Source organism: Stylophora pistillata, chromosome 7, assembly GCF_964205215.1.
Source record: "Stylophora pistillata chromosome 7, jaStyPist1.2, whole genome shotgun sequence".
Taxonomy (NCBI): domain Eukaryota; kingdom Metazoa; phylum Cnidaria; class Anthozoa; order Scleractinia; family Pocilloporidae; genus Stylophora; species Stylophora pistillata.
The window spans coordinates 29,628,911-29,650,454 of record NC_142525.1 but is presented as its reverse complement, the minus strand read 5'-3'; the positions used below and the strand labels follow the sequence as shown (position 1 = coordinate 29,650,454).

At 39.8% G+C, this 21,544-nt stretch overlaps 3 protein-coding genes across 3 annotated transcripts; 2 read left to right on the top strand and 1 right to left on the bottom strand.

Annotated features, from left to right (window-relative positions):
* The first annotated feature begins 633 nt into the window (after positions 1-633).
* On the top strand, positions 634-5,966 carry LOC111320685 (UDP-glucuronosyltransferase 2A2-like). Its single transcript, XM_022923348.2, has 5 exons — positions 634-820; positions 1,742-2,345; positions 2,633-2,839; positions 3,773-4,061; positions 4,291-5,966. The coding sequence occupies exons 1-5, from the start codon at positions 677-679 to the stop codon at positions 4,571-4,573; spliced, it is 1,527 nt and encodes a 508-aa protein (XP_022779083.2). The 5' UTR covers positions 634-676; the 3' UTR covers positions 4,574-5,966.
* A 684-nt stretch (positions 5,967-6,650) lies between these two features.
* Positions 6,651-12,737, top strand: LOC111320747 (UDP-glucuronosyltransferase 2A2). Its single transcript, XM_022923435.2, has 5 exons — positions 6,651-7,063; positions 8,865-9,465; positions 10,118-10,324; positions 10,894-11,182; positions 11,452-12,737. Exons 1-5 carry the CDS (start codon positions 6,920-6,922, stop codon positions 11,732-11,734), a joined length of 1,524 nt encoding a protein of 507 aa, XP_022779170.2. The 5' UTR covers positions 6,651-6,919; the 3' UTR covers positions 11,735-12,737.
* LOC111320774 (uncharacterized) lies at positions 12,267-21,518 on the bottom strand. The gene is made up of 10 exons (XM_088728047.1): positions 21,352-21,518; positions 19,755-19,871; positions 18,914-19,010; positions 18,538-18,577; positions 18,321-18,415; positions 17,997-18,095; positions 16,875-16,951; positions 16,345-16,378; positions 15,885-16,035; positions 12,267-15,403 (listed from the first exon to the last, which is right to left on the bottom strand). Exons 1-10 carry the CDS (start codon positions 21,405-21,407, stop codon positions 13,869-13,871), a joined length of 2,301 nt encoding a protein of 766 aa, XP_088584173.1. The 5' UTR covers positions 21,408-21,518; the 3' UTR covers positions 12,267-13,868.
* Positions 21,519-21,544: the final 26 nt, after the last annotated feature.

The following is a 21,544-nucleotide window of genomic DNA, read 5'->3' as shown; positions in this document are numbered from 1 at the left end:
GATGGCTAATGCTCCAGCACTAGCCCGTCGGTATTAGGTTCAAACCTCCTTGCGAGGGTCATACACATAACTCTGACCTTACCGGTGTGTGGCAAAGGCCTAGTCTGCGGGTAGAGGTGAATGCCTTCTTTCTACGAATACCTCATCTCCGCTCAAATCAGCGTCGTTGACGTCTTCAATGGAAATCACACTCCTTGAGTAAATTACCGAAAGAGAATCACAGAGCTCTTGATACTAGATAAAATTAGTGGCGTAAGTGCTTTCGTTTTTTAATTCTCCAATTCCGTTTAATCGAAAGTCAGATGAATAATGTTCATATTTCTTTTGTTTACTATGTTGTCTCGAGTGTTGGGAGGGGTTTTGAGGGCTGTTGATTTCACCGTCTTCTAGACGCTCCCCTATCCCTACCCCTCCCTCGTCAAAATACAAAGGTTTGAGCAAGTGCTCTTTTTTTTTCGGTATAGAAATCTTACAGGGACGAGAACACTTCAACCCTCGGAGTCCATGGACTGTGGAACAGGGATGTTATCGCTAAAAATATTTCTGGGATTGATATTGTTTGATGCTATTATGGCATCATTACTCATAAGATCTGGTGCAGAGAGATTGCGTGACCACCTCAGAAAATAATCCGACTGACGTAGCAAATAAAGCATTGAACAGTTCCAGCTCCAAGATGGCGTTGTTAGCATTGCTTTTGTTGTCATTGACAGTAAATTCGGCTTTTTCAGCAAGGATTGCTGCCTTTTGCACGATAGGAAAATCCCAGTACATGAACTTAAGGGGTGTTCTGGAAGAAATGGCCTCTCGAGGACATGAGGTAAGACAATTTTGGTCAATGTCAAATTAGTATAGTCTGCGCGCGGTCAAGGTGGGTTAATAAACCGAAACCTTCTTTCAAGTGGTTACATATATTCTCTCTTCTGAAATTTGTTAAGCTAGTGATGAATAAATGCTAAAAAACCGACACGTCCTCAGCTGGCTCAACATCAAAGATTGCCTTTATCGTGAAGACGTTCGCGTGATTCATCTCGACCTATAGTGAGACATAGAAGCTACTCGTCTGCCTCGTGAACCACACGAAACTTAGTTGCTAGTTCGTAGGATCCAAAAATCCTTCAGTCAGTTTGTTCTATGCAACTGAGCAGAGGTGAAATGAATCAATGCGCTCTCAAAGTCATTAATTCAAAAGAATAAAACTTATCCCGTCACGTCTATGTTGTGCAAATAGAGATTGGTTGTGTGTTTATTTAAGGGTCAAGAAAGCCCTGATTTGCGCAATATCTTACAACGAACTGAATGTGAAGGGACAGAGACCACTACTGCGTGCGTAACAACGACCGATTTTACGAAAATTTACTCTTTAAATTTTGTTAGTTGGGTGCGTATCTTCCTCGTGGGCGGTGATACCCTTTGTACGCAGCAGACGCATGTATTTAAGAAGGATTTTGACTATCGTGGCCTTAAATCGTATGAAGTTTAGGGTCAGAATTGGGAAAACTGCGGGTGAAACCCATATCAAGACACTAGGTACTCAGGGAGCGACCCATCGCCAGTCTTTTCACAATTTCGTTCGGTCTTTGTTATTTTTTTCGTTATATGGAAAAATCAATCGCCATACCTAGCTTTTTTGTTTCGCTAGACGCGTTACCTTGCAATGCCATAAGATATCTAGAGTAACAATTATTTATCTTCGGGATCAGAGAACCTCTTTTCCAGAAAAATGACTGTTTCTTTCTAGGTAATTATGGTCATTCCGTCAACTCTGAAAGTTCAGCTCAGTAACAGAGTGCAACACAAGATTTTCCAAGTACCATATAAGCCCGGTTTTCTGGAAAATGAATTGCTGAGGTTAGAATTAGAAGGTAACAAGTTTCAGCTGCTGTCCAAATTGATGCAAGTGCTACCTACCATGTGTGATAGTGTTTTAAACGATACAAAGATTATGGAGGAACTAAAAGGCTTTGATCTTCTTCTGTACGATTTCCTTGGAGTATGTGGTGCCCTTATTGGTGATCGCCTTGGTATTCCAAGGATACAAGTGGTGCCTAAGCCCAATAACCCTTTGGACCATATGGTACCCACACCACTTTCCTATATCCCAATAATGATACTTCCCGCCGGATTCACGGACAAAATGACATTTTTGCAACGAGTTGCCAATGTAGTCGCATACATTGGAATGCGCTTGCTCAAAGACATTATCTTTGCAAGGCCAATGGCTGCCTTGAAACTGAGATACAACATCACAACTGAAAGAAGCTACCAGGAGACTGTTGATGGCACGGAACTTGTTTTAATCAGAGCAGATTTTGCAATAGAGTACGCCCAGCCTCTTTTGCCAGGTGAGGTTTCCTTAGACTCATTTACTTAATGTTACTCAGTCTAAGCATGGGGCAAAATGTTATACTAGTCGGGTCGTAGCTGGGATTTTTTTAAGGCAGGGAGGTTCACACCGTGTAGGCTCTTCTGCTTCAACCTTTCTGGCCTCCTGAATTATAAAGTTTGCGTTTTGTCGACCCCGAACTGATTATCTCAAGAGCTTAAACATTTTCATCTCTTAATTTAGACATGGTTGTTAAATAAAATGTATTTCTAAATGTTTCATCTTTTTCCGTGTTACTTTCAAAAGGGAATATAATGGTTGGACCATTGAGTGTTAAGGAAGGTAAACCACTCCCCCCTGATCTAGAAGACTTCGTCACTAATGCGGGAGGGGATGGTTTTATTATTGTTTCCTTTGGATCAAACTTGGCCTCGATTCTTCCAAGAACAGTTGTGGACATGTTAGCGACAGCATTTGGAAAGCTGAAACAGCGAGTTGTGTGGAGACTTAAAGGTATCAAGAGTATACGTCTCACATTTTCATTTAGACGTTTACTTTAAAATAATTCTTTTACCTAAATGACACAATTTTGTTTTCGTACAGATAGAAATTCCTTACTATACCAAAATGAAGAACAATGACTTACACTAGGTCATGACTTTGCAACTTCCTAATTTCCTTTCCTCAGCTTGGTGAGAACAGAAAATTATCACGCAGAAAGATGACTCAAACACACACGCACGTGCGCAATCTCACGCACCCTGTAATAGTATCCATGGAAATTGAATACAGTCGAACCTCGATTATCCGGACTTTTTCTGTGGTCCCAATGTTTTTTTCATGAATATTCATTAGTCATGATCCAGATCCGTAGCCCTATTCTTTTGAAAGCTATAGCATTGAAAAGGGAAGTAAAGGCGATGTTCTTCTTTAAGACAAACTGACGTACTTCCACATAGTAGGTCTATGTAGAAACATTTTTTCATTAATTCTAATTATTAATACACACGTGTAGAGGTGTTCTCGTAGGACAGTGAAGACGTAGACCATGTCTTTTCAAAACGATTTGTCAATGTTTTGTTTCAGGATTAAATGTCGCTTTCTTAATTTAATCAGTTTTTGTTCCTCATTAATATTCCGGCATATTCTCGATTATCCGGACCCACGATTATCCGGACTACATCGTGCAGTTGGCGCGACTGTAGCCTGATGGGAAAATTGGGACGAAATGCAAATAACAACTTTGGAAAATCGAATGTAGCCCCTTTGAGAGGCATAAGCCTTTCGCTTGAAAGAAATGTTTGTTGATGAACGAGGGAGGCGTACATGCAAAGCTTTCCTCTAAAGAAAAACATCCAAATACTTATTTGTCCTCCTTTGTCATTGTGGATTGTTGATACAGTTTCATTCCTTGTGTTTTCTCTAAGCTCGTTTCTGCTCTCTCAGGTTACATTCCATCCTTCTTGGGATCTAACATCAAAGTAGTGGAGTGGTTACCTCAGAATGATCTCTTGGCTCACAAGAATATTAAAGCTTTTGTCTCACATGTTGGACACAACAGCCTTTATGAGTCGGCATACCACGGAGTTCCTTTGGTGGCTTTTCCTCAATTTGCAGACCAACACTATAATGCCAAACATGCAGAAAATTTGGGTATTGGTTTGGCTGTGGATCCTAAAGGCTGTAACGCTCAGGATCTTTTCGACACAATTCAACGCGTTATTAGTGAGCCCAGGTAAGACCGATCTACAGCAATGTTGCAACAGTCACGTAGTGCTCTTCGCAGCCGGTGCTATAATGTCACGCAATGTTGCGTGACCTTGTTACGAGCGGCAAAGGGGGAGATCTAAGGAGACCACTGTCACGGTAATGATGGAAGTATCAGCAAATCTCCTCGGTGTTCTTTGAATAGTTCGTTATAGAACGTTTCAGTAAAATGTGATGATTTTCCTTTCCTTCCTCAGATTTAAAACCAAAGTGCTACACATCTCTAGCCTGTTAAAGGATCGTCGACAAACACCTTTAAAAGAAACCGGTGATTGGCTGGAGTATGTAATTAGACACAAAGGGGCACAGCACCTCAGAGCCCAAGTGTTTAACATGCCATGGTACCAACACCACTTACTCGACGTCGTAGCATTTCTTGTTACCATAATAACATTAGTTTTCGTGGTGCTTTGGTTTACGTGTAGATGCTGTTGTCGTTTGTGTTGCAAACTGACTGAAAGCAAAGCTAAGAAAGAATAGATCAAAGAAACACTAGCCTGATTGCCCTGGGGGCCTGATTGCTATTTCAAAAGTGATGATGAGCGTATCATTACGGAGACATTGAGGTTTCGAAATGTAGTCTGTTAGATGGAAACATCATTTTTGTAGCAGTTATTCCATTTTCCATATGGCAAGTTCTGTCTCGCGCGCTCTTTCATTGAAAAACATTGAAAAACGCCGGAGCCGTTCACGTTGACGCAGTTTCCCCTTTCAATTAATAAGTAGAACTGGTCACCTCAGACGACCACCACAAACCGTATAATATTATCCAAACTTTAATGATTATTCGATCTAAGAGAAATACATTTGTAATTCGAAATCAGAAAACGCAAATTTAGTCTTAATTTCGAGGAAAAATTCAAGAAAACGTGACTGGAAACTTACTTATGTGGCGGGTCGTAGAAACAGGTTTCTCACTTCGATCGATCAGGTTAGCGGATTCGGGTAAGCGAACAGATACAAAAATCGACTTCTCTCTCTTAAAAACTGGTTTAAATCACGAGAAGCTAACCTTTTAAATCATTGTGAGGAATTAATGTCAATCATGAGTTGTATTAATTAAATTATATCTGTCATCATAGGCAACGCCTATTTACTAAACGAAACAATTACAAAAGCAAAGCAAGTACGTGACTGTAATTATTAGGCATTTCATCTTCTTTTTTAAACACAGTTAACTTAACTGTATGTTCTCCCCGACACCGATTTACCCCCGGACACCAGCGAGAAAGAACTCCTAAAAAACAATGTGATGGGGCTGAGGACTCCACACTCTCCCTACTAACCCATCAAGTTCTGATTTCGTTCCCATGTGGAGTCCCTAACGAGAGCTTATACCACGCGCGGTTTGCTTTGAACGGGGAGTGGCATGCCTCAAGGAGGGGCTGTGGGCGGATACTGATGGCTAATCAGTCCAGCACTAACCCGTCCATATTAGCTTTAAACCTCCCCGCGGGGGTCATACACATAACGCTGACCTTACCGGTGAGTGACAAAAGCCTACTCTGCGGGTAGTGGTGAATGTCTTCTTTCTACGACTACCTCATCTCCGCTCAAATTGGCGTCGTTGACGTGTTCACTAGAAATCACACTCCTTGAGTAAATTACCGAAAGAGAATCACAGAGGTCTCGATACAAGGTAGAATTACTGGCGTAAGTGCTTTCGTTTTTTCTTGGAAAAAGGTTGGTGCTTTTCCGGGAATCTCCCGCTCAACATGAAAACGAGGCTAGCTAGAACCCAATCGCTTTTGGAAAGCTAGATTGCCAAACAATAGTAAAACTGTAATATCCCACGATTACTAGAGATTGTAACCTTTAATTCTCCAATTCCTTTTAATCGAAAGTCAGATGAATAAAGTTCATATTTATTTTATTTACTCTGTTGTCTGGACTGTTGGGACGAATTTTGGGGGCGGTTGATTTGGGTGACGCTACATCGAAGGCGTTCGTCAAGGGTCGAACACACAAGTTTATAGTGCAACGGTTAAATTTAAAATATGTCATGTAAGGTGTAACACTTGTTCTCCACAAAAGTTTCAAACCCGAAATGTGTAAGATCGTACTGAACAAAGGATAAAGATAAACAAAAACTAATAAAATTTTTTTTCAGTATGTTTGAGCTATTTACCAGTTTATCAATGCGCCAATAAACCTAACAGTGACGTCTGAATTTTTGACGGTAACTTGACTCTTATCGAGTAAAGTTTTAGAGAGATTCTCCTTGCAGCGTTGAATCGAATTTTTTACTTACGTAACACGAAAAACTTGTCAACGCTAAATTGTTACATGAATGCTGGTCCCACACTGGGAAAAATATTCTCCACTATCAATTTTTATACCTTTCATGAAACCGCAGTACACTTATATGATTTTCATATATTCAAATTCATTGAGTCGTCGCTATGATTACGCATTCTAGTGCCTTAGTCAAAAACTGTCTTCAGTTTTTAAATGTCATCCTTTCGCGGGATTTCGCAATATTCGCGGGTTTCATAATTTCCCCGCTGACCAAAATTACTGTTTACTCTTACCCTCGGCAAACGCCTTCGATATGGCATTACACGGTTGATTTCACCGCCTTCTAGACGCTCCCCTACCCCTCCCTCGTTAAACTACAAAAGTTTTTCTTTTGGGAGAGAAATCTTACAGGGACGGGAACACTTGGAGTCCATGGATTGTGGAACAGGGATGTTATGGGATTGACATTGTTTGATGCTATTATTGCATCATCATTCTTGAGATCTGGTGCTGAGAGATTGCGTGACCACCTCATAAAATAATCCGACTGACGCAGCAATTAAAGCATTGCACAGTTCCAGCTCTAAGATGGCGTTGTTAGTATTGCTTTTGCTGTCATTGACAGTAAATTCGGCTTTTTCAGCAAGGATTGCTGCCTTTTGCACGATAGGAAAATCACAGTACATGAACTTAAGGGGTATTCTGGAAGAAATGGCCTCTCGAGGACACGAGGTAAGACAATTTTGGTCAATGTCAAATTAGCAGAGTCTGTGCGCGGTCATGGTGCTGGGTTAACAAACCGAACCCTTCTTTCAAGGGGTTACATATATTCTCTCGTCTGAAATTTGTTAAGCTAGTGATGAATAAATGCTAAAAAACCGACACGTCCTCAGCTGGCTCAACATCAAAGATTGCCTTTATCGTGAAGACGTTCGCGTGATTCATCTCGACCTACAGTGAGACATAGAAGCTACTCGTCTGCCTCGTGAGCCACAAGAAACTTAGTTGCTAGTTCGTAGGATCCAAAAGTCCTTCAGTCAGTTTGTTCTATGCAACTGAGCAGAGGTGAAATGAATCAATGCGCTCTCAAAGTCATTAATTCAAAAAAATAAAACTTATCCCATGACGTCTATGTTATGCAAATAGAGATTGGTTGTGTATTTATTTAAGTGTCAAGCAAACCCTGATTTGCGCAATACAGTAAACACCCGAAAATAAGAACCTAGTGGATTAAGAGCCTCTTGGCAGGAATTTGCCATTTTAATACCTCTTTAAATAAGAACCTGTTTAGCAAACATGATCAAGCAGGTTCTTATAATATGGGTTACAGCTAAATTACAGGATAAAGAAACCACAAGTCACTGACACAATTTAATGGTGTGTGTAAAAGAAATAGAAGATAATTTACACAAAGTGCCCAATATGATACAATGGTGCAAACACTATATATGATACGTATGATGCACGATCCTTCGCAGGTCTGATTTTTCATATATATTTTCAAAATTTATGAACTTCATATATTCATTGTATCTGATTTATCATCACGGGTTTATTACGAATCAACTTAACGGCCTGCTCCCAGTTGGCTAGTTAGCTCAATTGGTAGAGCGCTGCACTAGTATCGCAGAGGTCAGTGGTTGGAATCCCGTACAGGCCGGATTTTTTTCAGGTCTGATTTTCGCTATTGCATAAACAGCGCTATCTACTGCGAAGGATCGTGCATCATACGTATTTAATACCGCAGTTCAAAATATATGAACTTCACATATTCATTCTAACTATATATGATATATAGCTAATTCTATAGAAATAGCACCATTTAGTGTTAGTTACTTGTTGCAGTAGTTGAAAGTTACAGTTATACAGTATTATATATAATTTTAGCCCGTTTTGAACTTATTTAATATTCTTATGATATATATGCAAAACAATGACAACTGTACCCCCCTCTTAGCAATTAAAAACCTAATTAAGAACCTGTTTTGCCAAAATTACCAACAACTACCCCTTTAAACAAAATCCTTTTTTGCCAGACTGCCAAAAAATAAGGTTCTTATTTTCGGGTGTTAACTGTATTTTACGACGAACTGGATGTGAAGAGACCGAGACCACTACAACATGCGTTACAACGACGGATTTTACGAAGATTTAGCTCTTAAATTTTGGTAGTTGGGTGTGTGTTGTCCTCGTGGGCGGTGATTCCCTTTGTACGCAGCAGACGCATGTATTTAAGACGGATTTTTACTATCATGGCCTTAAACCGGATTAAGTTTAGGGTCAGAATTGGGAAAACTGGGGGTGAAACCCATATCAAGATACTAGGGACTCAGGGAGCGACCCAACGCCAGTCTTTTCACAACTTCGTTCGGTCTTCGTTATTCTTTCTTGTTATATGGATAAATCAATCGCCATACCTTTTCTATTTCGCTAGACTCTTTACTTTGAAATGTTATAAGAGAACTAGAGTAATGTTTATTTATCTTCGGGATCAGAGAACCTCTTTTCCAGGAAAATGACTGTTTCTTGTCAGGTAACTATGGTCATTCCGTCAACTGAGAAAGTTAAGCTCAGTGACCGAGTACAACACAAGATTTTCCAAGTACCATATAAGCCCGGTTTCATGGAAATTGAATTGCTGAGGTTAGAATTAGAAGGTAACAAGTTTCAGCTGCTGTCCAAAATGATGGAAGTGCTACCTGCCGTGTGTGATAGTGTTTTAAACGATACAAAGATTATGGAGGAACTAAAAGGCTTTGATCTTCTTGTGTATGATGTACTTGGAGTATGTGGTGCCCTTATCGGTGATCGCCTTGGTATTCCAAGAGTACAAATGTTGGTTACTCCCAATAACCCTTTCGACCATATGATACCCACACCACTTTCCTATATCCCAATGATGGTGCTTCCGGGATTCACGGACAAAATGACATTTTTGCAACGAGTTGCCAATGTAGTCGCATACATCGGACTACGCTTGTTCAAAGACATTCTCTTTGCAAGGCCAATGGATGCCTTGAAACTGAAATACAACATCACAACTGAAAGAAGCTACCAGGAGACTGTTGATGGCGCGGAACTAGTTTTAATCAGAGCAGACTTTGCAATAGAGTATGCCCAGCCTCTTTTGCCAGGTAGTTTTTCCCTAACATCATTATGCCGGATGGTACTCTTTGTAAGCCAGGAAAAAAAAATTTTTTCCCATTGGAAACGTAGCTGGGGTTTTTTCTAAGAGGAGGAGAAGGTCAAACGTGTCCCACCCAGGATACCTGATTAACCCTCATTTCGACACCCACCCTTGTTTTACTGAAGGTGACATTTTTTTTTCGAACGAGCAATGAGTGCTACATGCGGCATAGATTCTGCGTTGATGCTTTCACTCTTCCTCGCCACTTGATTTGTGAAGTTTGTCTGTTGGTGACTTAAAAGACTCTTCTTACAGAGGGGGGGGGGGGGGAGAGCACAGGCAATCTAGTCCCCCCCCCCCCTCCTCGCTACACTCTCGATTTATGAGGCATGTGTATCACAGAAAAGGAACGGGGTGAGTAATGGTCTCCTTTCTTCGAGGTGTCAGGGGGAGCGTTGCGTGATATTCCAAAACAAGCTGTGAATGTGAAACCAAGATGAGAAGAAAAAAACGTGGGGAAAGGAAAGGAAAAATTAAGAGGAAAAGGAGGAAAAAAAGGGGAGGAGCCTTCAAAATTTTTCACCTCTTAACCTAGTCTCTTTTGTTGAACAAAATGCATTCTTAAATGTTTCATCTTCGTCTATGTTACTTTTAAAAAGGGAATATAATGGTTGGACCACTGAATGTCAAAGAAGGCAAACCACTCCCCCCCGATCTTGAAGAATTCGTGAATAATTCAGGAGGGAATGGTTTCATCATTGTTTCCTTTGGATCAAACTTGGCCTCGATTCTTCCAAGAACAGTTGTGGACATGTTAGCGACAGCATTTGGAAAGCTGAAACAGCGAGTTGTGTGGAGACTTAAAGGTATCAATAGTATATGTCTCGCTATTTTGCTTTAGACGTGTACTTTAAAATAATTCATTTAATTAAATGACACAATTTTGTTTTAGTACAGATAGAAATTCCTTACTATACTTATTAACATTGTAAAGTCAATGAGTTACATTAGGTCGTGACTTTGGGATTTCCTAATCTTTCCTCAGCTTGAAGGAAATAGAAAACTATTACTACGGTAATAGACACGCACAAAGACACACAAACACGCCCACAACACATCACACTGAAGTGGTATCATTGCAAATCAATCAACGAAGAACGGAGAAATGGTTAATAAGAATGGGAAGATTGGAACGACTTACAAAAGCCTTGAATGGGGGTAGGTCAATTTGGGGTATGCCGCTGAGCAATTATAGACCCCGTTTTAATCACTTTCGGTCAAATGTACACTTAACCCCGAATCTTGCTATTTTCAAAATTTTACCAACGAGAATGTTCTTACCGTCAAGATCACGAAAATTGTGCTTGTCCATTCTTGTAACTCTATTGAAAAACCATCCCGTTATATTTCTATAACCTCGTGTCTGCTCTCACAGGTTACATTCCATCCTTCTTGGGATCTAACATCAAAGTAGTGGAGTGGTTACCTCAAAATGATCTCTTGGCTCACAACGATATCAGAGCTTTTGTCTCCCATGTGGGACACGATAGCCTTTATGAGTCGGCATACCACGGAGTTCCTTTGGTGGCTTTTCCTCAATTTGCAGACCAACATTTTAATGCTAGAAAGGCAGAAACCTTGGGTATTGGTTTAGCTGTGGATCCTAAAGGCTGTAACGCTCAGGATCTTTTCGACACAATTCAACGCGTCATTGGTGAACCCAGGTAAGAACGCCTTACAGGGAAATAGCGATGTTACGGCTGCCATGGCCTCAAATGACCTAACCAGCTCAAATGAATGCGAGAATTTTTGTTCACTTGACAAACAGGATGGTCTCCTTCGCAGCCGCTCTTACGATGTCACGTATGGAAGAGACCCCCGTCACGAGAATGATCGAAGTATCGGCAGATCCCCACAGCGTTCTTTAAATAATTCGTTATGGTACGTTTGAGTAAAATGTGACTGATTATTTGCCTTGCCTTCCCTTCCTCAGATTTAAAACGAAAGTGTTACACATCTCTAGCCTATTGAAGGATCGTCGACGAACACCTTTAGAAGAAACCGGTGACTGGCTGGAGTACGTAATCAGACATGGAGGAGCCCAGCACCTCAGAGCCCAAGTGTTTAACATGCCATGGTACCAACACCACTTACTCGACGTCGTAGCATTTCTTGTTACCATAATAACATTAGTTTTCGTGGTGCTTTGGTTTACGTGTAGATTCTGTTGTCGTTTGTGTTGCAAACTGACTGAAAGCAAACCTAAGAAAGAATAGATTAGAGAAACACTAGCCTGATTGCTATTTTAAAAGTGATGATGAGCGTATCATTACGGAGGTATTGAGGTTTCGAAATGTCGTCTGGTAGATGGAGAGGTCATCTGTGTTGTAGTTATTCCATTTTTCATATGACAAGTTCTGTCTCGCGCTCTCTTTTATTGAAAAACATTGAAAAACGCCGGAGCCGTGCACGATGACGCGGTTTCCCCCTTCAATTGATAAGTAGATATTACAAAAGTAAAGCAAGTACGTGACTGCAATTGTTAAGCATTTCATCTTTTTTTTTAACACAATTAACTCAACTGTACACTAAAAGAGGACACTAAATAAATACTACAACGCAAGCTAACATATAAGCTAAACCATTGTTTTTTCTTTTCCCAGCGACTCCTGACATAAAAAGGTCAATGTAATACTTGTAAAAAACATTTTACTCTTATCAAAAGACTGTTTCACCCTCTGACTCCCACGAGTGATCAAGTCAGAATTTCTCCTTACCATATCAATACAACATCAAGCAGACAAGTGATGAGAGTTAAGAAAAATATCAATAAGCGGATTTATTATTGATCCAATACCAAATTCTCTGAACTAAACATCATAAGAATCAAACACCAGGAATATAAGAAATTCATATACAGTGAAACCTCGATATAATGATATGCCAAGGGAGCAGTGGAATTAGATCGTTGTATCGAGTTACTGTTAGATCGAGACGGGGTTCTGTCCCATACATTTTACTGTAACTTTTGCTGGGACAAAGCGTATTTATCGTTGTACCGGGAATATCGTTATATCGAGGATCGTTGTATCGGGGTTCCACTGTATCTGAACTGCGGTTATAGAAACACATTTGTGCGCGATCCTAAATTCAAGTATTACTATTTGAAACTCTAGAAACTCTGGACAGTTATGCTGACACTAGCACTCTTATTTCTGAAATAAAAAAGGCATCTTAATTACAATTCAATCATAAATTATAATATTTGTCTTCACTTTTTATCACTTTTTTTTCCTCTTTTGACAAATAATGTATTCAAAAACGACTTTTTTAACGCCTTCAATTAGTAATTGGTGTTTGTTTGTCCTTAACATCGCCCGCCTAGATTAGCTCGCTATTTGCAGGCGGTGTTTATGTTAAGTAATTGTTTTGGAAGACCAACTGAACTTTTAACTTGTAAACTTGTAACTAAATCCTCGCAGTAAAGAGCACTATTTAAGCAATAGTGAAAATCAGACCTGAAAAAATTCAGGCTTGTACGGGATTCGAACCACTGACCTCAGCGATACTTGTGCAGCGCTCTACCAATTGAGCTAACAAGCCAACTGGGTGCAGGTCATCAAATTAGTCCGACATAAACCCGTAAGATGATAAATCAAACACAACCTATTTTATCAGGTATGATTTTCACTATTGCTTAAATAGTGCTCTTTACTGCGAGTATCGTGCGCAAATACGTATCAAAAGAATAATATGGCAGACAGTAAGGAGAATTACGAATGAGATCATGGGATCGAACGGGTTAAAATCTGCCAAGAGTTGCCCACGCTTTCATATTTTTGCTCCGCCACTTCAACAGGTAATAGGGAACTCTCTGAAGAGCTTAACAGAGCGAGTTCAGTTTGACTGTCAAGGCAATACCTGGCAACTGTGGTTTTGTTTCAGCTAGATTAGCAATTCGCGTCGCCTAACTAACTATCAAAAGAAATGTGTTGTTGCTTTTAATTCTGGTTGCTGTTTAACAGAGCAAGTTCCGTCAGCGGGGTCAATTACGTAAACTGACCAATACGACGACAGGAAAAGAGCAACAAATTCCTTCTAAATTCATCGTGACCCTTGCTGGCAATGGTCCTTACTGCTATTAGCGTTCGTTTCCTACGATTTGATTGGTTAATTTTGTTTCACGAGAGTACAGGTTTAGTGCAAAAATCGAAGGTCGAACCCAATCGAAAAGCGCCTTTTATCAGAACCGTAACTCCTAGTCAATCTTGGGTGGTTACGAAAGCTTCGAAGTTTCATTTTCCTTCAAAAGCTGATCGATAAGTATAAAGAAGTGTGTCACACCATCAGTTCTGGTATCTATCTACTTCCTTCACGGGTAAAACTAAAAATAGCCAAAACCTTCGAGATTTACTCCAAGGCATGTACTTCTTCTTCCGCTCGCGTACTATCGTCTTTGCTTTTTACATTGTCAACATTTGCACTGTGAATATCAGCTGCGGTATTGTCTTCTTCGCTTGAGCTCAACCCAGATCCAAGGTCGTTACTCTCAATACTGTCCTCGTCAAATTCCTCCTCACCCTCCCCTTCCTCGTCGTCTAAGTCACACTGCGTCAACCGCCCTGTAGTCGAGGCCAATTCCCAGGCCAAGTCAGTCAAGGTGGCGCGGTCATCCTCGTCTTGGTCCGCTCTCTGGTCATCTTGATTTCCTTGGAAGCAAACCTGTGCAAGAAAGTCGTCATCGCTATCATCCGACCAATGAAAACTCGGAGGGTTTGGGCTAAGAGTCAGCGGAGACACAGTGGATACGCGATGTACCTGACTGTAATCCTCAAAGCCTTTGGGCAAGCATGGCGGGGCTCTTAGGAAATCTACGATTCCGAAGTCGTGAATCTTAGCATCATTCGTGAATTCGGACTCATTTGCCGTGGGTGGAACTATCGTTGATGACTGCGAATCTGGTCTATCAATTCTTGTATCCAGCAACTCTGGTGCACGTAAAAGGGGAATGATAGGGCGAGGACTGTCTGTGCGAGCTTTGTTATCATCATCTTTCTCTAATTGTTGTTGTTGTTCATTTGGAGTGTCACTATCATTACTAGAAAAGACGCTTTCCCGTGGTTTCCATACATGTTGTGATAACAAAGTTTTGCTTAACTTTTCGGGTTTCACTAATGCTGGGTCAAAAATCGTCTTCCTTTCGCGAGACGTTCTCCCCGAAGCCGATTCACCCCGAACACCAGCGAGAAAAAACTCCGACAAACCAACATGATAGGGCTGAGGACTCCACACTCTTCCTACCGACCCATTAAGTCGTGATTTTGTTCCTAAGTGGAGTCCCTGACGAGAGCTTGTACCACGCGCGATCTGCTTTGAACGGGGCGTGGCCTGCGTTAAGGAGGGACTGGGAGCGGATACTGGTGATACATCCTCCAACACTAGCGCATCCGTATGAACTTCGAATCTCCCCGTGGGGGTCATACACATAACACTGACCCTACCGGCGTGTGACAAAGGCCTACTCTGTGGGTAGGGGTGAATGTCTTCTTCCTCGACTATACAGGCGGTAGTCTCATCTCCGCTCAAATCGGCGTCGTTCACTTCTTCAATAGAAATCACACTTCTGGGAGGCATTTGGAAGTTTTCCTGGCTGGTTTTCTTGTCTGAAGCCCCGAGGCTTTGAAAAATTTCTCTGTAATTCATTCCCAGCTGGTTTTCACTTTTTGGACTTTCATTGCTATCACTGTTCGAATTTAATGACAGTTCTGAACTGTTGCTTTTCATTCCATTAAAGGATGCCTGTGGACCACCAAAAGTTTGATCGCCTTGGTGTTTCTTGAGCAGCATGCGGTCAAAATAACTTAATGACTTATTTGGTCCGAAGTTTACCTTTACCTCTTGGTGCCTAGGTGGTTCTGGGGTAGTACCTGTCTCACAAGAGCTGCCTGAAATAACGAAGCAGATTGGACAGAACATGTCAGTTAACCCTTCAACCTCTATGATCTGATTGTCAATTCTCCCCTCTAGCTGCCACATATTTCCTCTAAATTAGTCACGAGAATTTGGTGTTCAATCAAGATAACAACCTTTGCCTGACATTTTGAGTATTCTCATTACCCGTTTGCTGAATAAGGTATGGATATTATAGGGAGAAGTTACATATTAATCACCTCTGGGAGTTAAAGGGTAAACCAGGTCTGGTAAAAATTGAAGAGCAACGTCACGACACCCTCTGAAGTCATTCGTTTTGACCAAATTCCTGATTTGCAACTTTCCTTTTTTGCCGCTGAACATCTTTTCTTTAGTAAGCAAGCGAATTTTGAGTTTCATAAAGCTGAACCCTGGGGCTGATAAGTTTGTCCAGCTTTTCTTATCACCTACAGCCCACACTAAGGTAAAGAAAGGATACAGTCAAAATTCACATACTTTTCGCATTTGTCGGATTCTTTTGCATTTTCTCTTCCTTTCCGGAATTTCTCCATTCCATGAGAGCCTGTGCAAACGATTGTGCGCTTTCTTCTTCGTTGTACGAGCCTTGTAATAATGCTCCCCCGCCCATTCCTCTGGAATCACTCATCTGCAGAACAGAAACAAGACAGTCTGGAAAACATTTTCACGCAAGAACAGGGTGTTTTAGAGTCTGTCAAACAATTCTCCTTCGGACTCTACTATTTTCTTGTTCCCACGTAGGTGACAAATATTTTCAGCATGCTATTAATTGGATTTATATTTTAAAACCATTACTGCAGCGACACTGAAGCAGTGTTAATCCTTGAGAGAGACACGGGCTCATGAAAAACAATGTTTTTAAGATTTGTTATACAAGACTGAATGGGGCATAAGAGTAATTTGGGGTTTAAAACTGTGAACATTTAATGCCACCTACCTGTGAAAATCTGACCTGATCGCTGCTGGAAAACCTGCCAAAAAAAGACAAAGAAATTGTTAGACCGCAGTTTGCAAAAGGCAACCTTGAAACAGTGGTTTGCGGTCTGCAGTAAATGTGCGTTATTGACCAAGCTTGTTCGGTCAAGATGACAGGATAATGGCCGAGTTTTTCTTCTTTTATTTTTTGCGTTTGTAGGGACCGAAACAAGGTCGCGGTCCATACAAACACAAAAAAAGAAGGAGGCTAATATCTAGCCATCTTGACCGAGCAAGCTTGGTTAATAAAGGATTTATTAAATAGCAAAGAGATTACGCTTTAATGAGAACCAAGAATGACTTGTTTATTTCATGAGCCGGAAGAGAAAGCCAAATGTTTTCGTTGCACAATAAACCTCAACTTTGTTTCGGTCCATAAAAGCGTCAAAAAAGAACTCAGCCAATATCCAGCCACCTTGACCACGCGCTTGGTCAATAACCCAGATATCTTAATGTGTCCAACTTATACAATAAAATAACAAAATTGTGTACCTTGCAGTACTTATTGAAGGTGATATTTCCTGTCTTTTATAACCCCCATCTCTTCCCATTTGTAGCTCTGCTTCATACTGGAATAAAAATAAAACCAAACTCAATAGTTCCAAAGCTACCAATGAAATTAAATTCTTTTCAAAGTTCCTTTGTGCAATTGCTAAAAGTGCAGTTCACCTGCCAGGATCATTCCTTTGATTGATTTTCATCCGCAAGTCATATAAAAATTATTTCATCACAATGTTATCAATGGAATTAACTTGCAACAGTGAAAAACAAAAAAAAATTGGTTAGCTGATGTTGTAGAATGCTGGACTGCCGTATGGGAGGTCGAGGGTTCAAGCCACATACTGCACCCACACTCAGGGTCTTAATTAAAAATAACTGACGTGAAAGTACTGCCCTTGGATGAATTCTACAAATGCTAAGGTATTCTAGTTCTCGGATAAGGATGAAAAAATTGTTGGCCCTGTCTGCTGCATCTCCTCAGTACAGGTTAGTAGGGGACATTAAAGAAACCACACACTTATTGCAAAGAGTTGGGAATGCAGCTCCTGGTGTTGTGATCTGGCTTGGATTTTGATTCTGAAATTGGGGGCATCAGTAGAAGTTTTCTCTAAAAATTGTAAACTAATCAATTCAGTGTGGCTAAATTCCCCCAAAGTGTTTTATAACATAACCAAAGTAAAGCATGCGCTCTGATTGGTCAATCAGAGCGCATTTGCCCATGGGTGTACGCTGCTGACGTGAGCAAATGCAAAGACTATTTTTCCGCGCGCGCTTGTTTTTTTCTGGTCATGTAAGATTTGTCAAATAAAAGGGAACTCTTTAGCTACAATGTATCAATGCTATGTTATAAAACAAATGGTAAACACCACAGCATACACTATTGAGTTATGGATGCACTTAGGAGGTTTGCTAAGCACTCAAGAAGCTAGAGTCGCTCTCGGCTATTGCCTCGAGCGACTCTTGCGCTTCTTTTGTGCTCAGCAACCTCCCGTGTGCAACCATAACTCAATGGTGTACGCTGTGGTGTTTACTATTTGTTAAGTAAAGCATCATGAAATAATGGATATGGCACTATAGAAATACTTCATTATCATTATTACAATGGTACTGTACCTGTTCAATCGATTGTGTGGTGTGTTTGGTGAGAGCCCCCTTTTGATGGAATGACATAAAGCAGCTAACACAATACTTTTCCTCACATTCAATGCAGACCTACAAAATAAATCACACAGAACAATTAAACCCTTTCACATAGATTTTTCAACAAGTATCATGTGACATAAATCTTGAGAGCCCTTGAAAACTCACCAGGAAATTATTGCAGCAAATTAAATAATATTGTCATAGCAAACACTGCTACAATAGGCACTTATCAAAAGCAGACAACACTTCCCAAGAGGTAGAGTGAAATTTTAAAGAAGAAAGAAAGTTACATACCAAAGTTGCCTTTGCCCTTTCACACTGACCACACCCTGATATGCCCAGGTTGTCTTGTGGCTGGACTCTTGGAGTTACTTTCTTCTTGTAAGAGTCTGAAGTTTAGAGAAAAACACACTATATTTATAAGCAAGTCAAAAAAGTAGTAAAGCTTTTGTTGATAATTGAGACTTTGATAAACAGATGCCCTAGGAAGTCAAGTTTAGACCATACTTACGTAAAGGTTCATCCCCAAGAATCTTTATTTTCTTTGGAGTCTGTCAACAAACAAATATTAAAAAAAAGGAAATTAAAAATGGCCCTACTCTGCAATGGCCATTTCCCTACAAAAGTTCTAACTTTTTCAAGGGAGACAATCCCCATTCAGTCTTATTTCAAACTCTCAACCCTTCTAAACATAAAACATTATATTACATCCCTATCTCTTTACAACAGTTTCTCTCCAAATGGGACTTGTCTGTATGGCATATTTGGGCTCTTATTGTAGCAAAATTTATACTTATCCATGTGTTAAATGGATCAACTACAAAAATGAACCTCTATTAACCAAATGTTTGTCCTGAATAATTTCTTAAGAGATTCCAATAACCTACTTTATCAGTTTTTGCGTTCTTTTTCTTTAGCACATCTTGCGCATGACAATTAAGTGGTCCTGATTTTCCTGATGCCCATCTTATACCACCTTGCTTTCTGTACAAAAAAAGGAATTTCTTTAATATTTATAATATCAATGACATAACTTTTATAGCACTTATACATTCCTGTTCTTAATGAAATAATATTGAAGTGTATCTTGTGGTTTATGTATTCTTTCCAAGGAATTCACCAAATCTTTGTTTTAAAAGGGGAATTATTGGGCAAACCTGAAAATTAAATATCTCAAAAAAGCAAAAATTTCAAATGATGGAGTTCCCTCGAGATGACTAGTTGAAGTAATTTCAAATATAACACAAATTCCACAGTTGCATGACTTTTGTGTGGAATAACCCCTTACACCCTAACATCAGTATGTATATTCTCCATTCTTTCCTCTATACATTTCCTAAGGTGCTGACAAGGAGAATTTGTTTAACAATCAAGAGCTTCATTAGTTGATGATCATTTCTTTATTCTTGTGACCTTCATGTGTGATTTGGGGAGATATTGTAACCTTGGGGAAATTAAAAGCTACTCACTCTTTGGGGGTTAAAGGGTTGGCCAAACATTTTTGTACTGAAGTCAAATATAGTCCGCAAACTTTACAGCCAGGTATAATAATGAGAACAAATCCTATACTTCGAATTTTTGTAACTGTTTATTTTAAAATGTGCTTGTCTCAAGATAGAGGCTTACTTTCTTCTCTAAAATAATGGGTGTTTATCATCCTTTTGATAAATACAGGGCAGTGTGATTAAAGGCACACTATTACATGCATGATAAGCAATCAAAACTTACTCTCTTTCCTCTTTTTCTTTAAACATTTGTTCTTTTAATGCACGTATCCTTTCTTCCATTTTCAGTGTTTCAATTTCCAGCTGCTGTGCATTACTGTTTTTAAGTTGTTTCGCAGCCCTTCATTTAAAGAACAATAAAAACTATTTATCAAGGAGGACAATAAAAAAAAAAAGGTGCAAGGACCATTAAAGGGAGATTTTATCTGAACCCTTCAATTTGGAAAATGTACTCAAAGGTTTTCAAAACTTTTTCCATAAGAGTAGAGTAGACATCTTTATTTATATAGGATAGCCCCTTCAGTGTAGTAAACACAGGTATCAATGGGGGTCCAGTTACCCACCCATCCCACCCCAGGGGAGGAAATCCATCACACAGTAATCTCGTGTGTGGGAAATTAACGTCTCCTGCCCCTAACCCTGCAGGAGACGATACACTTGAAAACTGTATAATTAACAACTATTCACCAAAGTGGAGGTGGTTAGCGGTGGATACCGAGCCGCAAAGCAGCGAAGTAAATATCCACCGTAAACCACCGACACTGAGTTGAATAGTTGTTTTAGTATATACTAAAACAGTGAGATAATATACATCACGTCGTTAATTTGAGTGATTCCTTCGCCACAGATGCAAACCAAGATGCCATTTTTTCTCAAGTTGCCCAGAGGTAAATAGAAAAGGACATTTGGAGTTTGACTAGCCAATCAGAGCGTGCCTTCAACGCTATCCACTGTTTTAGTATATCAGTTAATGGTTCAGTGGCTCATTAGCTTGACAGTCCATGTTAGAGATTTTTGAGATGATTGGGTGCATTATTTCTAAAGTAGGTGAACCCTTCAAAGGAAAGGAAGATTGAAGTTGAAACCTCTATAATTCCTAAATTCTGGCTTGACTGTTGTCACAAATCACATTTTATTCCTTCTTTTTTTCCTGGCAGTCAACGGAAAATCGTTGTTGCCATAAAAACTTCCAAGGATGAGATTTTAGACTAGGTTCATTGAATACACTCCACATTCATTTCAATCGATGACACATTTTAAACAAGAACTAAGAGAAAATACATAACATTTCAATTGCCAACTAAAACCTAAAGAAATTTTGGTAACAAACAATCGAGTTTCTCATGCACGCTACACGAAATGTCCATGATAACATTTCATGCAGTAAGTAATATAAATAAATTGGTCTACAACACAAGAAACTGCCAACAACATTTACCAGAGATCAGATGCAGTTATTCAATATCGAAGGGCCTCATTGATTGATAAGAACTACACGAATTGATCATCGAAAAGCGAATCTTAACTTCCAGATATAAAATTTGCCCAATTTGTCGGATTTTAATAAAACAGAAAATCTGACGTAAAATGATAGAAGACAACAGCAATAGTGATTAAGGTGAGTAAAATCAAGTTTGCAAGCCAAAAATTAAATTTAGAAATGTCGTATTTTCAACAGTGATGCCTAATAATCCTGTAAGCTCGTAGGAATAAAAGCTTTTGATCTAATCTGGGCAATGTTACGCAAAGGCTAGAGGATTTTAATTACATTATAGCACTGCCGAGACTAACTAGTACTCGATGAATTAAATTCCACTTACTTCTTTCTAGCCTTCACGTAAGAGGCGTCGTAAGACATCCTTGAACCAATTGTCATTCCAGGAAACAAAACTGAAACGTGTGAAATTCAAGAATCCGCAGAAAAACTTAAAGAACAGCGAAACCTATTTATCGCTCCACGGACTCGCTCTATTTTGTACAGACAAGGACTACCAGAGCGAAAGTCACGTGATA

Excerpts from the sequence above, each read along its gene's own strand:
- LOC111320774 (XM_088728047.1), bottom strand. The coding sequence starts at position 21,407 with ATGACAATTGGTTCAAGGATGTCTTACGACGCCTCTTACGTGAAGGCT. Across the intron at positions 19,011-19,754 it reads AAAGAAAAAGAGGAAAGAGA|AAAGCAAGGTGGTATAAGAT; the intron begins GTAAGTTTTGAT and ends TTTTTTGTACAG. Across the intron at positions 15,404-15,884 it reads GAATCCGACAAATGCGAAAA|GCAGCTCTTGTGAGACAGGT; the intron begins GTATGTGAATTT and ends TCGTTATTTCAG.
- LOC111320685 (XM_022923348.2), top strand. The coding sequence starts at position 677 with ATGGCGTTGTTAGCATTGCTTTTGTTGTCATTGACAGTAAATTCGGCT. Across the intron at positions 821-1,741 it reads TGGCCTCTCGAGGACATGAG|GTAATTATGGTCATTCCGTC; the intron begins GTAAGACAATTT and ends GTTTCTTTCTAG. Across the intron at positions 2,346-2,632 it reads CGCCCAGCCTCTTTTGCCAG|GGAATATAATGGTTGGACCA; the intron begins GTGAGGTTTCCT and ends TACTTTCAAAAG.
- LOC111320747 (XM_022923435.2), top strand. The coding sequence starts at position 6,920 with ATGGCGTTGTTAGTATTGCTTTTGCTGTCATTGACAGTAAATTCGGCT. Across the intron at positions 7,064-8,864 it reads TGGCCTCTCGAGGACACGAG|GTAACTATGGTCATTCCGTC; the intron begins GTAAGACAATTT and ends GTTTCTTGTCAG. Across the intron at positions 9,466-10,117 it reads TGCCCAGCCTCTTTTGCCAG|GGAATATAATGGTTGGACCA; the intron begins GTAGTTTTTCCC and ends ACTTTTAAAAAG.